General features: G+C 36.5%; 1 protein-coding gene across 2 annotated transcripts in view; it reads right to left on the reverse strand.

Moving 5' to 3' along the window:
• The window catches only part of LOC112909244 (alpha-fetoprotein-like), a 53,859-nt gene that overhangs the window by 37,850 nt on the left and 340 nt on the right, over positions 1 to 15,669 (reverse strand). Inside the window, exons 2-7 of one of the 2 annotated variants that reach the window (XM_025985106.2) lie at positions 14,369 to 14,420; positions 14,083 to 14,224; positions 11,864 to 12,075; positions 6,871 to 7,003; positions 3,937 to 4,034; positions 2,773 to 2,902 (exon numbers count right to left, since the gene is read on the reverse strand). In XM_025985106.2, coding sequence (XP_025840891.2) covers positions 2,773 to 2,902; positions 3,937 to 4,034; positions 6,871 to 7,003; positions 11,864 to 12,075; positions 14,083 to 14,224; positions 14,369 to 14,420 — 767 coding nt within the window. Of the gene's footprint in view, positions 1 to 2,772; positions 2,903 to 3,936; positions 4,035 to 6,870; positions 7,004 to 11,863; positions 12,076 to 14,082; positions 14,238 to 14,368; positions 14,421 to 15,669 lie in introns of both variants that reach the window. The other variant, XM_072748793.1, reaches the window with a different exon arrangement.

A 15,669-nucleotide genomic window follows, 5' to 3' on the forward strand; every position in this document is an offset into this window, starting at 1 on the left:
CACACTCTCTCTCACACACACACACACACACACAAAACCACACACAAAAAATGTGAAAAATGTGGCACTAGACTGCAGAAAGGACACTTATTTACAGTATGAGAGCTAAAACAAGAAGGCATTCCCTAGGGCTGTTGAGTCAGTAGTCGCCCCCCCCCCCCCCGCCCCCCCCCCCCCCCCCCCAGCCAGGATTATGGGCATCACACAACTCCAATTCTTCACGGCTCTGAGCACACACCGGTCAGCCTGCAGATGACCATAAAAGTGCTGAGTGTTGATTTGGGGCTTACAAATGAATTTTGACAAATAGGTGAATTCACAAGTAGTGAATAAGTAGTGAGGATCGACTGAAAAATGTCAAAATAAATCTATAGCAAAAGAAATGGAAAAGCTGTCACCCAGGTTTCTGTCTCCATGCCTGCTCCCGTTTCATGGACAAGTTCTTTCAAACCTTCACAAAGCAGGTAATTCTCAATACTATGAAGATGTTTCAGAGATTTTGAAAGGAAAAACAGTGTAATTTTTGGAAGTTAGCATAACTGAATACCAAAAGTATTGGTAGTTCTAGACTACCAAATACTGGAAGTTCTAGACCAATTTTATGTAAACAGAAATGCAAAAATTTGAAAATTATATATATGTAAAATCCAGAAATATAACAAAATTAAATTGATTTAAGCAACCTAAAGATGGTTAAAAATTAAGAAATCTTTAAATATAATTCACCAATGGATAAGTTAAATGGAAATCAAATGATCATCCTGAGAAAACAAAACATTTACTAATGTTCAGAAATCAAACTAATTAAAACAAAACAACTTCAGGATGCCTGGGTGCCTCAGTTGGTTAAGCGTGGAACTCTTGATTTTGGCTCAGGTCATGATCTCAGGGCCATGAGATCGAGCCCTTCATTGGGCTCCATGCTTAGTGTGGAGTCTGCTCTAGATTCTCTCCCCTCACACGCATTACCCACTCCCACCCCCATCCCTACCCTGTTGCTCATGCACATGCACATTCTCTCTCTCAAATACATAAATAAAATCTTTTTAAAAACCCAAACCTCTAAAATAAGAGTGAAAAATCTCTTAACATGTAAACAATACCTTCGTCAAGCCAGTAACTTTAAACCTGTTTCCTCAAAGTCTGGACCAAGACAGGAATACTAGAACCATTTATAGTTATCTATATTGTTTGTGAATACTAGCCAATACAATGAAATCATTGAAGATTGTTCTGGCATTCCTGACATGATGTAGATCTATAAATGGAGTTACTTCTTTTAAAAAAAAAAAATACTGTTTATTTTCCCTGGGTGGCTCAGCGGTTTAGCGCCTGCCTTTTTGGCCCAAGGGGCGATCCTGGAGTCCAGGGATCGAGTCCCGCGTCGGGCTCCCGGCATGGAGCCTGTTTCTCCCTCCTCCTGTGTCTCTGCCTCTTTCTCTCTCTCTCACTATGTCTATCATAAATAAATAAATAAATCTTTTAAAAAAATAAATACATAAATAAATGGAGTTACTGGTTGGGCATAGGTATTATTTATGTTTTAAAGGATATTAGAGATTTTGTTTTATTTTGCTTTAACTATGATTGCGTCTGTCAGGCCTCCACTTTCTTTTAACTCTACTCCCAAGTTCACCCAACCTTCATGCAAATAACATTCTAATTGCCTGTCCTGAAAATCCAGGACTCCTTCTAAGTAGGCAAGGTAGTGTTTCTTCCAGCACTAGTTGGGATTACTGCCATACAGAAAGTAACTCAAGAACAACATTATATTGTCTATCTCCAAGATGAAAGTAGCAGTGGCTCCTGTCACCTTTCCCAGCAGTAGGGCTGAATGTGGCACTGATTTGACAACCACAATGATACCAAAGAATACCTGTGGTCTGACCCTGGCTCCATTCCATTCCATTTACAAAGTAAATAGTTGAGGCTGTAGAATCCAAGGGATTCTACTGAGTGTCTATGCAATGGCTTTCTATTTTAATTTCCACTGTTACTCACATCCTTTAATCTTTCATGGAATGGGACTAAAATAGTAAAAGGTGGGGGCTCCTGTCCATAAGAGTCATAGATATCCCCATGAAATTAGGATTCTAGTTTCTCTTTGTTCCTGGGTTTTATTTATCATGATGAAAATTAATCAATGTTCTAATTTGCAGAAAGAATAAGAACAGGACTTGTAATCTGTGATTACTAAAGCCTCATTGAATTTTTGACAGTTACAATTTTTCCTTCTCTGGCTTTACACTTGGATGAGGGGCGGGCGAATTCTAGGGTGTCTGTGCCCTCAAACCCCAGACCGACCTCTTTGTCTTCATGCTTCTTTTATCCTCCAGGCTGATATGGCCTGGGCTCTCAGTTGCAATTCTTGGGATTCAAAGATGAATGAAATACAAACCCTATTTCAAAGGAAATTAAAGTTCAGCTCTAAAAATTAAAGAGTAACAGAATAAAGTGAAGAAGGACAGGATAAGTAAGGAGGAAGGAAGTGGGGGAGGAAGAGATGGAGGAGTAGAAGGAGAAAAGTAGGGAAGGAAGGAAGAAAAAAAATCATTGCCTGACTTGGGATGAGAGAAGAGGGGAGACACTACTGTCAATTCTACTGGTAATATTGAGAAGTGCTCATTACTTCATTTTAGATTCATTACATATCATGGTCACCTTTTTTTTAAGAGTTGTAAGGTTTGTTGTTATTGTTTAGAATTTTAGAGTTTTTAGAATTGTAAGTTTTTTAAAGCCTGAAGTGAATTTTAAGAAAGGAGAGGCTCTCACCCTGCCAAGTACACATGCGACTACATCTCCTTCACAACATGTCTGATGCAGATTTTTAATATACACAGCCAGTCTGGCAATTTCAGAAAAGTTAGTTTTCGGTTGTTTTTTAGTCAGCAGAACCAATTCCCTGAAAAGAAAAATAAGTACATTTTAAACCATATTTTGAGTTCAATCCTTTCTAAAATTAGTTCTAGTTCATTGAGTAACCAAAATAATAGAAACACATTTGCAAATGTAGGATGAAGAGAGTATATTTTAAATATATACTTTTAAATGCCCTCTATTTCTTCAATGATAGCACTCAGAGCCACACAAAGATCTAAATCATAAAACAAACACCATTCAATTCATAATCATGCAAAATATAGTCATTTTCATCATTGAAGTTATCACTTAAAGAAGCTGAGTTGCTTAGATGGATAACTTGGAAATTTATCTGACCTGAATCTCCAAGTAAAATTCTTCATCATAAAGACAATGATTACAAGAGTCTTGGGTCTCCCTTGCCTCTCCCTATTGACAACTGAGCAACATCCCCAAAATGTCTCTGGCAAAAGGAAAAATGAGACTGCCTTGTAAGGAGAACTAAGCTCCTGTGCAGCCCAATGCTGTCCCAGATTGGGTAAGGAGGTGATATAAGGGAATACATCTCTTCACAGGTAAACTTGGACAGAAATACAATCTGGACCAGGAAATAGGCACACTGAATAAAACAAAGTCTCCTCACCCCACACTCTTCCATCAAAACACCTACAAAACACCACTAAATGTTTCTGTTCTGCATTCCACTGGAGCCAAAAATCTTTCCTATCTTCTCAGAGGAAAGAAAATATTTCGTCTTCCAGCCTTTATCATGTGGAACAATTAAGTGCCTGCATCTTCATGTACAGAATCTTTTGTGCACTAAAGGCATAGGCTAAGGGATCTGACCAGATGGAAGAAACTGAGGCAGGAGATAGTGGGTAGAGAGAAGGATTGGGCGGTCTCAAGCCCAGCTCTCTGTGTCCTATCAAATGGGCAAATAGCATATGTGTAGAGAAAGGAAATAAGTTTGCATTGAGAGACATTATTAAATAAAAGAAAAATAATTTTTCACATGAGTTTGATCAAATGGGGTAATCCAAAAGCAATAAAATTCATGTATCTCAATCAGTAACTTACACTGCTTTTGCTACTTTATGGTTGAATTTAGTTCCAATTTCACATAAATGGTGATGCCTCCAAGATATTTCTCTAATGTATTTTCTGATGGGTTCTAGCTGTAATTAGAAAAACAACTCATCACAGAAATGTGGTAGTAATAGAAAAAGCCACTTGTGTAATCAGTAAACAAGAAAGGAAAGTACAAAAACAAAAAAAAAAAGTACAAGTTGTTTATCTCCTCAAAATTAGAAAGTCCTTATTGCCTTATTTAAAAGAGATCAAATGTGGTTGGTTGGTTGGTTTTATAAAATAGTATCTTACTTCCCAGAAATCACTTGTTCTAGAACCTCAAACATTTGGAATGAAAAGAAGACATGAAATTAAGCAAACAAAAGTCCAGAGAGCCAAAGGAATACATTTCAATTAGGTCTTATACTTGTATCTTGTTTTTATTCAAGTTCCTAGCTCTGTCATCTTAGACATGTCTCCTACTGCTTATCTAAAATATATGCTCCAGTTTCACAATATACATTAATGAAGTCCCCCTCCCCCACAAATATGTTCATAGTTTTTAACCCAGGATTTTTACTTTTGAAACTATTGCAAATAAATTCTTCTACATAAATAAAAACATAATTATGCAAAAAGAAGAGCATGCATATTTTGTTATGATGGTAAAATTTGGGAAACAAATAAAATGTGTCTCAACATAGTGATGGTAAAGTAAATAATGGCACATTAATTTTGACAAAATTTACACTTCTACTAAAAAGAAAGTTTGTTTAAGTCTTCAGTATGATCACAACGTACAAAACAAAATCTGTGGATAGAGAAATGAACAAAAGGAAAAATCTAAAATTGGTATCTCTATGTGTTGGAAATGTTAGCAATATTTTTAAATTTCCAGAACAGCTCTATATTTTCACTTAAACATTATAATGACCAGTTGGCTAACTGTACCTTAGAGTACTATTTTTAAGAACAAATTAAAAAAATATATACAAAAGTAATTTTCAAACCATAAAACTGGCACAATAATCATAATTTAATAATTATTATTAAATATAACTAATTATATTTTAAATCAATTATAAATATAATTATTACTTTAATCCTGATTTTGTTGTATTCTACCCATTTAAAATCTAGTACAAATAAGATTGTCTACTTCTCCAAGAGTCTGTGAAGACTTAATTCATAAACCATATTCTCTGATCATAGACTTAATTTTTACACACTTGGTTATGTCATTTTCTCTGAGAAGCCAGAACCATTAGGAATAGACATTCTGGTATCAGCAATACTGTAAAGATCATAAAGTAGGATAGAGGAGGGAAGAACTCTAAGGTAACTTCATAGGTGCATGTTATACATGAAGGAAACTTCTCCACTGAGAAGGATTAAAATTAAGAAAACTTTGTAACTTAAAAGAGTAAGCACAAGTTACTTAAAAAAAAAAAAAAACTCAACCTCCACAAAAACGTTCTTTCTTAAAAATGTGAAGTAATAAGACATAAGTCTGCATGATCATTTGTTTTTCTGTTTTTAATTAATGTAAACCAAAAAGCAAAAAAACTGTCCTGCTTAGGAATTCAAAATTGACTTCTGAAGCAGTCACTAGGGAACAAACAGAGAGGAAGATAATAAATTTATATAATATTTATATATAAAATATATAATATAATATAAATTAAAGCTGTATATTATAATGATATCATTAATATTATCTTTAATGATAATAGCTATAATTATTGAGTACTTAGCATATGACAGAAACTCTTTAGATATATTATTTAATTTCTTACAGAAAGCAGACAAAGAGGAGCTCAATATGAAAAATAGGTTTAGAGAAATAGAGAAATAGGGGTTTTGAAGAATATGAAATAAATTTACACTGAGAAGATAAAAAAAAAACAGTAAGAACAAAGTGGTCCTGTATTTAATCTTGAGAATTCATCAAAATGATTATCAAACTACTACTCATTTCAGTACAACCTTTGGAAAATCCATCTGGTGCCCTCTCTAGTAAAGATGGTCATTTTATGTTAATATTTAAATCCTGAAACGAGCATGCATGAAAAGTACTTTTATCATAGAACTAATCACTGATTTATATCCATTCAATGAAAGAGAAAGGCTACATGGTTAAAATTAAGTGTGGTAGATTGTATTTTCCAAAGATTGCTGTAGGGATATCTTCTATTCCTTGCTCTTCTTACAATGAGACTTTGACAGTCTTCCCAATCAAAAGGTACAGTATATATACTGTCCCCTTCAAACTGGTAAGGTTTTATGGTGTTTCAACTAATAGTGTATGACAGAAGTAACTTCTGAGACTAGTTCATTAAAGGCCATTCGACTTCTGCTTTAGCCACTATTATATGCATTCTTGAAGTCTTTGGCCATATAAGCAATCCATCGGCCCTGAAGCTACCATGCTGTGAGGAATCCCAAACTAACCAAGACCACGTGGAGAGGCCCTGAGATTCTATGAGAAGAAAGAGATCTTGAACCAGCCCCTAGGTGATTCAGGCCCCCCGAGTCCTAAATTCAGCCATTGTCTGTCTGCAACCCCAAGAAAGATCATGAGCCCGAACTGCTCAGATGAACCCTTCCTGGACTCCTGACCCACAGAAATCATGAGAGATAATAAAATGATCCTTGTTTTTGAGTCAATAAATTTGGGGGTATTTTGATATGCAACAATAGTAACTTGAATATTAAATATTTATGACAAAGTAGTGTCTATGCTAATTCACACTTTTCAAATTTTAATAACAATATGAATTGCTTCAGTATCTCTTTACAATGGAGTCTTATTTCGTATGTCTGGAGAAGAGCTTCAGATTCTGCATTTCCAATGAGATGCCAGGTAATGCGTACATTGCTGGTACACAGTCCACACATTGCAGAACAAGGCTCTAAATAACAGTTGACATATGAATATTTTACCTTCATCTGGAAGCATTCAGTTTTATTTTCTTCTTGGCAACATGACTGAATAGCTGTTTCATAGCAAGCAGACATTGTCAGAATAGTGGGTCCATACAAGAATGGATACTTTCTAGACATTTCATAAATGTACCTGTAATTTGGCAAATACAAAGTTGTGTAATTTAGAATCCAAGAACATGTGCCAACACAGTTTCTTCATTTAGTTTTGTTGACCTGAAACTTCTAGAATTTCATGATGAAAGAGATAAGATAGCACTATACTATGTAAAGACATCATCACATGTCCACGTCACTCTGGACAGATCACTATGAAATTAGACATTCACAGAATGCCCGGAAAGTGACCAACTGTGACTTCCAGGCTGGTGGGGAAAGAAAAAGTAATTAAAATTTGTCATTTTTATATAAATGGAAGAAGTGGAAGATAGAAAGTTCAGTAGTCCAAGATGAATTGTAAATGCAGGATTGTACATCTGGTGCCGGAGGATTAAATTTAGAAGCTATTAGTGGGGTGAGGGGAGTCTCTCAAGATCATCCAGAAGTTCTTTCTAGACTAGGAAATGCCAGTCCTCCAAGATGTGTCCCTCAGTATTTTGGTTTGTTACTAAGCCCCCATCTTTATTTCCCTCTCTAGTTCATTTATTCCTCACACACAGAGCCTGGGCATCAGGTCTGCCTTTCACTTATAATACATGTCTCCTCCTATTTTTGCAAAGTCTGCTTAAAGACCCCACAGACACAAATGCAAAAATACTGAACAAGAGGACATTATAGGCATGCAGGGTGCCTGGGTGGCTCAGTCAATTAGGCATCTGTCTTTCACTCGGGTCCTGATATTATGGTCCTGGGGTCTAGCCCCTATATCATGCTCCCTGTTCAGCACAGAGTCTGCCTGGCCTTCTCTCTCTCACTCTCCCTTTCCTTCTGTCCCTCCCTCTAAACGCTCATACTGTCTCTCTAATTAAAAAACAAAAACAAAAACCCAGATGACATTACAGGCAAAAACTGGCTTAATGCTCACACAAATCCATTTTCTTTTTCCATGTGCACAGGGAGACTCCTTTTCCAGACTCCCTTGCAGTTAGGTCAAGAACATGTAACTGAATTCTGGAGGATGAAATGTGAATGAACGTGCTCCACAATGCTTTGAGGTGTGGCTGGTAATGTCTCAGCACAGTTCCCTGCTCTCTCTCTCTCTCTTTTTTTCCTTGCTCTCTTTTTTTCTATTTCGATGACCTTGGAAACACATGCTCCAGATAATATAGAGCTGGAAACACTTGAATTCCTGGGTTACCCGTGGGAGGAGAACTGTCAGCAGCTGAGCCAAGATAGAGAGAGATGAGATGTCAAGTGTCAGGATAGCCAATTAAAACAAAATGAGGGATCCCTGGGTGGCGCAGCGGTTTGGCGCCTGCCTTTGGCCCAGGGCGCGATCCTGGAGACCCGAGATCAAATCCCACGTCGGGCTCCCGGTGCATGGAGCCTGCCTCTCCCTCTGCCTGTGTCTCTGCCTCTCTCTCTATCTCTCTGTGACTATCATAAATAAATAAAAAATATTTAAAAATAAATAAATAAATAAAACAAAATGAAAGTAACACTCAAGACTCATACTGATTATTATAATACTATTCCTAATGCAAGTTTTTTAAGATGTAGTGTCTGTAGAGTTGGCCTATATCACCAGAAAAATGGTGACACCAGAAAATCAGGTTTTCAACATTGAAAGGATAATGGAGGAAGTGATAGAATAGGAACTTGGTTCTTGTTTTAACTTCCATCCACCACCAGTTCCTTGGATAATACATAAATCTATATTCCTGCTCCTTTGGGATCTAACTCCAAGTCCTTTTGGGAACCTAGGGAAGAATACAGCTGCAGAAGCCAATGAAGTCAAATGAAAAATTGCTACCATTGCCCTCCCTGAAATGATTGAAAAAGCAATGATATCTCATGGCAAATATCCAAGGAAATGCTTAACATATTTTATAGAAATCCCTTAGTGCTGCAGGGTCTAGAAAACAATAACCGAAGGAGGTGGCTAGAGTTTCTGGGGTCAGGGACTATATCCATATGTGACTTCATCAGAAGAGTATTTGTTACTGCTCTCTGCCCAGATATGAATCCTGGGGCCCTAAAAAAGACAAGATTTGCAAGAGACCTGAAGCACTAACCAAACGTCAACAGACACCTTATCTAACAACTGGTGTGTAGCAATTCTGTGGTAACATTTCCTTTCGGTTAAAGGTAGAAAATCATTTTTTGTGTGTGGGTGGATGACCGAGGCGGTTGCCAGTAGAGTTGTTTACCAAATATTTCCAGCTCCCCTCCTTTCAGGCAAATGGTAGGATTGCACATTTCTGCCTCCTGTGAGATGAGGTATGACAATGTGACTTGCTGGTTAATGATGTGTGAGTAAAAATGATGAGTGCTATTTCTAAACAAGCTTAAGAAGCAATACATGATTTACTATTATCCCCTTCCTTTGCCATAGTAATCAAAGAAGTAAGTGTTGAGATGGTATCTTTGTCAACCTAAGTCCCTAAGAGACTATGATAGGCAGACTGCCTACCAATTTTCATTGGACAGATAGCATGAGGGAAAAAAAATTCTTTTTTTTTGTTATACTGAGCTGCTGAAAATTAGAGATTATTTGCTACCACACTAAAGTTAGCTTACCCTGTAAAAGTATTATTACTTTGCTTTTTAAAAACCTATAAAGAAAAAAGTCATCCACAAACTATGGAGGTAGAAAAATAGGCCAAATAATAGAACCAAACATCATTCATTAACAAAACTTAGAAAAAAATAGGTCTGTGATCCCCCCTCCCCCCACCCCCCAAAAAAATCCTCTTCAGTCTCACTAAGAGGCCCCAAAGCCCTGGAAGTTTAGTCAATGGGCTTCTATCAGCAGAGTCTCTCAAGCCCAACTTATAGAAACAGGACGACAGAACTGGTATTATCAACATACAGCTGCCTCCTAACATAAGGAATCGTATTCCTTGAGAACTGAAGCCTTGTGTTTCTCTTGTCAATACCAAATTTCACCAAAGCCATTCAATACCTCTGCTCTTTATTGTCTATGCTGAATTAAGAGTTCATTTTTGTACTACGGTAACTTAGTTCCCTTGGAAGATATTCAATATGAGCCAATTCTAATTTTAAATCTCCAAAGTTTAACTCAATATAAGGAAAAGCTTTCTACTAATTAGAGACATTAAAAAAAATGGAATGTCCCTATGGTAAGATATCATAGGGTCACACTTAATTAGAAGTGGGTTTCTACAGTCAGATATTCAATAGAAGCTTATAATAAATTAAAACTCTTATTGAAAATTCCTTAGATAATCCAAAGATACAGTAACGATGGTTTTGTGTATCTGTATACTATGCCATCTTTTAAATCTGAAATAGCTGACTTTTCCTCCCAGCTCTGATATATGGTTACTGTTTCCTTGGTTGAGAATTAAATGAAGTTGTTGCCTTATAATTATGAGACAAGTAATTAGAAAATTATTTTTCCTCTGAATATTTATAGTTGTCTGCATATTAAGATTAGCATTTAAAATAACTCCTTATATTGACTTCATTGTAAATATTCAAGAAGAGATTAGATTCACTGTCTGAGTATAAGTTAGATTTTGTAATCTCTGAATGTTCAACCCAAACCTGATTTTATAATTCTTAGAATGGAAGCATCATAGTAAATAGGTAGCTGGGTCCTATTTTGGTTCCCATTCAGTTGCCCCTATGCCAGACAGGTCGTAACCTGCCCAACCCCCAGTCTCTTAGTCCTTTCTTTTTCTTTTTTCTTTTTTGGTAAGATTTATTTATTTGAGAGAGAAAGAGAGAGACAGAGAGGGGGAGGGAGGGAGAGAATGAGCTCTCTCTCTCTCTTTCTCTCTCAAGCAGGGGGGAAGGGCAGAGTCTTAAGCACACCCCATCCTGACTGCAGAGCTGTATGCAGGGCTTATTCTCGAGATCCTGAGAACATGATCCTAGCTGAAATAAAAAGTTGAATGCTTAATCGACTGAGACACCTAGGGACCTAGTCCTTTCTACCTAAGGATCCAGGTCCAATTAATTTCTTCTTCAAGACTCAGTAATTCTGTACCCATATAAGTGAATTAAAGTAGTTTATGTAATTCGACATCAAGTCACTCTGCTCATTTATCTCTGATCAAAAGTTTCATGTCTAAAATCTGAAATCAAATCATTACCAAGCTCCTTGCCCTCTAGAACAAGCATCAGATCTTTGCCTTATTCCCATTATCTGAGCCTGTCTTGATAAGATAGCTAGAATTGCATTCCTTGAGAACTGAAGTCTTGTGTTTCTCTTGTCATTTCTACCTCTCTAGGCATTGGTCACCTACCTCTAAACCCAGGCACTTGCTCATACCCCACTCTTAACAGATAGACCTCTTTGCTCATTAGGAAAACAAAATAAGACCTTCCCTACCCATCTGCTATAATGCTATCCACTCTAGGTGGGAATTATAGAATCAGAGTTTATGAGCAGAAAACTCATCTCTGTCTAATCTGCAATTGCCACTTACTCCTAGTTCTCACCAAGCCTATCAGATACCCTCTCTGCTATGCCTTGATGGATCTTCCAAATGCCAGCCCCTTGCCAGAGCTATCACCCACTCTCTGTCCCTAGTACTCTCTGTGTATTATGCTCTGCTTACTTGCTGTACCTTTCAACATCATTTGCTACGGGTCTGACTAATTGTCCTAGTCATTTTTAAAATTATCTTTAAAAATGTTTTTGTCCTAGTCATTTGTAATGTTCTACATACAGATGTTTCTATGCCCTGTCTGGTTTCACTAAGGTTGTAACTGTCATTCTGAGGGAGAAAATATATATATTGTAGCTCAAAATTTTACTCTAATTCCAAGTAATAAAGCATTGTGTTCTCAGAGGCCCATATATATAAAAAAAGATCTGTCTTCAAAATTTGAAAACACTCTTCTTCAGAGAGAAATGGCTTACCTCTCCTTCACTGACACTTGATTCTCTTTGTCCATCTCACAGATCTGCTCAGGATTTGGAATTTGGAATGCATCACTGTCATCTGCATCATCTTTTTTGTATAATAGGAAGCACTTGAGTCTTGCTTTGTTATTTATATTGCAACAGTCAGAAAACTCCTGTCTCTCAGCCTTTCCTTGGTTATTACAAATGTGTTCCAGAAAAGTAGTCATCTGCAGGAGGAAATAATAATGTAAAGGGGAAGCAGGTGTGATCTACACTCTTAGGAAAGTTAAAGGATTATTATAAAGAAAAGTCCCCTGAGCATATGATCATACACTCTGTATTTAGTAATCTCTGGACATAGCTCTCTAGAGCAGAAGTTTTTTATGTTTTTTTTTTTTTTTTTAAGATTTTTTAAATGTGTCCTTTTTATTTTTTATTTTTTTTATTTTTTTTTATTTTTATTTATTTATGATAGTCACAGAGAGACAGAGAGAGAGAGGCAGAGACACAGGCAGAGGGAGAGGCAGGCTCCATGCACCGGGAGCCCGACGTGGGATTCGATCCCGGGTCTCCAGGATCGCGCCCTGGGCCAAAGGCAAGCGCCAAACCACTGCGCCACCCAGGGATCCCAGTTTTTTATGTTTTTAAGTCTAAATTCCCACATGTTAGACATGGGCTAAATAGAATTTATCATTCTTTAATTTCCAAAATAATTGTGATTTTGAATATGTTTTCATATAATCATTAAAAGGCATTAAACAGAAGCCAAAATTTCAGAGCCCAGCAAAATCAAAGTATTTTTTGTAACTATCCACCAAGAAAGAAAAAGATGGTAGTTTTCTTTCCTTGCTTCCTAATTGTTTTTAGTTTGGTTTCCATGGGAAGTTATTTTAAGAATTGAACTCTGAGACAGTATGTATTCAGTGTCAAATGTTCAAATGAAAATGTAATAATTCAGTTACTTTTCAAAAACCTTTGAGTGGCAGTAAATGTGTGGGATGCTACAAACTTCAAACAATACATGCCCAGATTTAGGGGATAAAGGTAAGAAAAAAAAAAGGCCATCTTTTGAAGTAGAATTAAAAAGGAATCACTATTAAAATAAGTGAGACTAGTCACTAGGAGAACTTCATTTCAAATGTATTTCTAGGGGCACCTGGGTGTGCAGTCAGTTAAGCAGCTAACTCTGGATTTCAGCTAAGGTCATGGTGTCAGGGTCATGAGATCCAGCCCCTGGTAGGGACAGACTGTATTCAGCAGGGAGTCAGCTAGAGGATTCTCAGTCTCCCCCTACCTCTGCCCCTTTCTCCACTCTCTCTCTCTAAAATAAATAAACAGATCTTTAAAAATAAAATAAAATGGGTTTCTAATAAGACTGATGATTTTTTTAAAGATTTTATTTATGTATTCATGAGTGACACAGATAGAGAGAGAGGCAGAGACAAAGGCAGGGGGAGAAGCAGGCTCCATGCAGGAAGCCTGATGTGGGACTCAATCCCAGGACTCCAGGATCACACCCTGGGCCAAAGGCAGATGCTCAACCGCTGAGCCACCCAGGTGTCCTAAGACTGATGGTTTTCTATGTCTACTAAGAGTCTAGTAAGTAGGTAGATAGGTTTTAGCCTCAAGAAGATGGATTAAAAAAAAAAAATCTTACCGACAGAAAAGAAAACTATTAATTTGTAATTTAAAATGTTTGGCATGATATAAGTGATCCAAAAAATATGTGGATTGTACAAATATGTTAGTGTTCATCAAAATTTGCTCATCACAAGATAGATATACTTTATGAGACAGTAGTAATCCCCAAGATTTTTTGCTGGCTAAAAAAAAAAGCCTATAATAATATTCACTTCTTTCTTATTTTTCATGTACTTTTAAAAACTTTTTAAAATTAGTACTTTGATTTCCCAGAGACCTTTATATGAGGATGTCAGACAACAGTATTCCAGTGGGAGAGGCAAAGCAACCAACTTAACCGAACAAATTGGCATTCTAGGTTATAATTCATTCTCTTGAGTGTTTGGGTTCTCTGAGTCTGATCCCTCAGAGATGAAATGAAAAACTGTAGATTTATAAACCTACAAAGATTATATTTTCAGTGTGATTGATATACATATTGTTTCCTTAAAATTTCATACCTAATTATTCAACATTCCACTTCATGATAACACCTTTTGGTTGGAATTTTAGTTTAAAAAAAAGGAGAGAAAGGCAAAACCTTATTTACCTACCAATTGGTGAGCGCATTCTGACCATGATTCATGTAGCTTGAGAATCTTGCACTTGTCTGTTAGATCTACCAACTCTTCAACTATGGTTTGTACTTCTTCATAAGTTAACTTCTGAAGAAACTGAGCAACCATAATGCTGGTGCTGAAACATAACACTTGTAAGAGTGTTAAAGATAAAATCAAACTCTTCCTCCGTTATTGTTAGATCAAATAACAATGCCCCTCTCCCCCTTCCGAAATAATCGTGATTTCAAATTTCAGATAAGAGAATATTGATAAGACTCACATGTCTCTTAAGTTCTCCTGCAGATAATTCTGGCTATTAATGTGGCGCAAGGCTGAGAAAAAAAAAAAAAAAAAACGAGATTTTTTTTTTTTTTTTGCATTAAGAGGATATTTTCAAAATTGAAATCTCCCTTTATAATTCTGAAATCCATATTTATTCACTTATAAACTTCCAGACCTATTTTATTTGCCATCAAAATTAAAATGAATTGCTAGAATATACCTTCACCTGTGTTTCAATTGCATTCTGTAAATAACTTATTTCTATTCAAATATATTGTGTACTTGAAATCTGTCATTTGCTTACAAATGAGTTGCATGTACTTGTGTTGACACACCTGAATTAATTAACATGATTTGGCTATTTGGCTATTTAACTCTTTGTATTAGAAGCTACTAGCGTATTCAAGGAATATTAAGAAAATTAAACATTGGGAGCAAACGTATAAATATTAGCACTTTGCCAGGCTTCATTTGGCAAAGACAGCATCTCAAGCATCTTGGATTTACTATCAACTTTATCTTTCTTATCACCTCCACTTACAAATTCTCTATTAAAAACAATATCTTCTCAGGACACCTGGGTGGCTCAGCGGTTGAGTGTCTGCCTTTGGCTCAGGTCGTGATCCCAGGATCCTGGGATCGAGTCTTGCATCCAGCTCCCTGCATGGAGCCTGCTTCTCCCTTTGCCTGTGTCTCTGCCTCTCTCTATGTGACTCTTGTGAATAAATAAATAAAATTTTTTTAAAAAACCAACAAAACAATATCTTCTTATACTAATGGTTTCTTAAGAGCTGAACAGCTTTCTGTTAAATAAAGAAACATTATTATCTCTATTAATACAAAAGCTTTGGAGTCCATTACTCTGAGTTCAACTTCTAGCTCTTATATTGAGTGTGGCCTTGGGAAAATTGTGTAAGCTCTCAAAATTTCTATTTCTCTACCTAGAAAACAGAAATAAACTCTACCACATTGGATAGTTAGTAGGATTCAATGGAAACATAAATGTGAAGCTCCAAGCCCAGCACCTTGCACAGAATAGGTACTGAAAAATGTGGCTCATAATATTTTTCCTGCTACTATAAACACAGTTGCTTTATCCAAAATTGTTTACCCAATTTCAAACACAAATTTGAAATGTATAGATCCCTCACCCAGAGTACAAGCCAAGCTAAAACGAGATCTTTCTGTGTGTGTTGCCTCAATATATTCGCTCTCTTTCACATCCCTTCCACAAATTAATTTCTAGCAATCTCCAATGACTCTGTTGACAGTGATGAGCACTGAAGAATATAAGCCTTT

This window comes from Vulpes vulpes, chromosome 2, assembly GCF_048418805.1.
Source record: "Vulpes vulpes isolate BD-2025 chromosome 2, VulVul3, whole genome shotgun sequence".
In the NCBI taxonomy this organism is placed as follows: Eukaryota; Metazoa; Chordata; class Mammalia; order Carnivora; family Canidae; genus Vulpes; species Vulpes vulpes.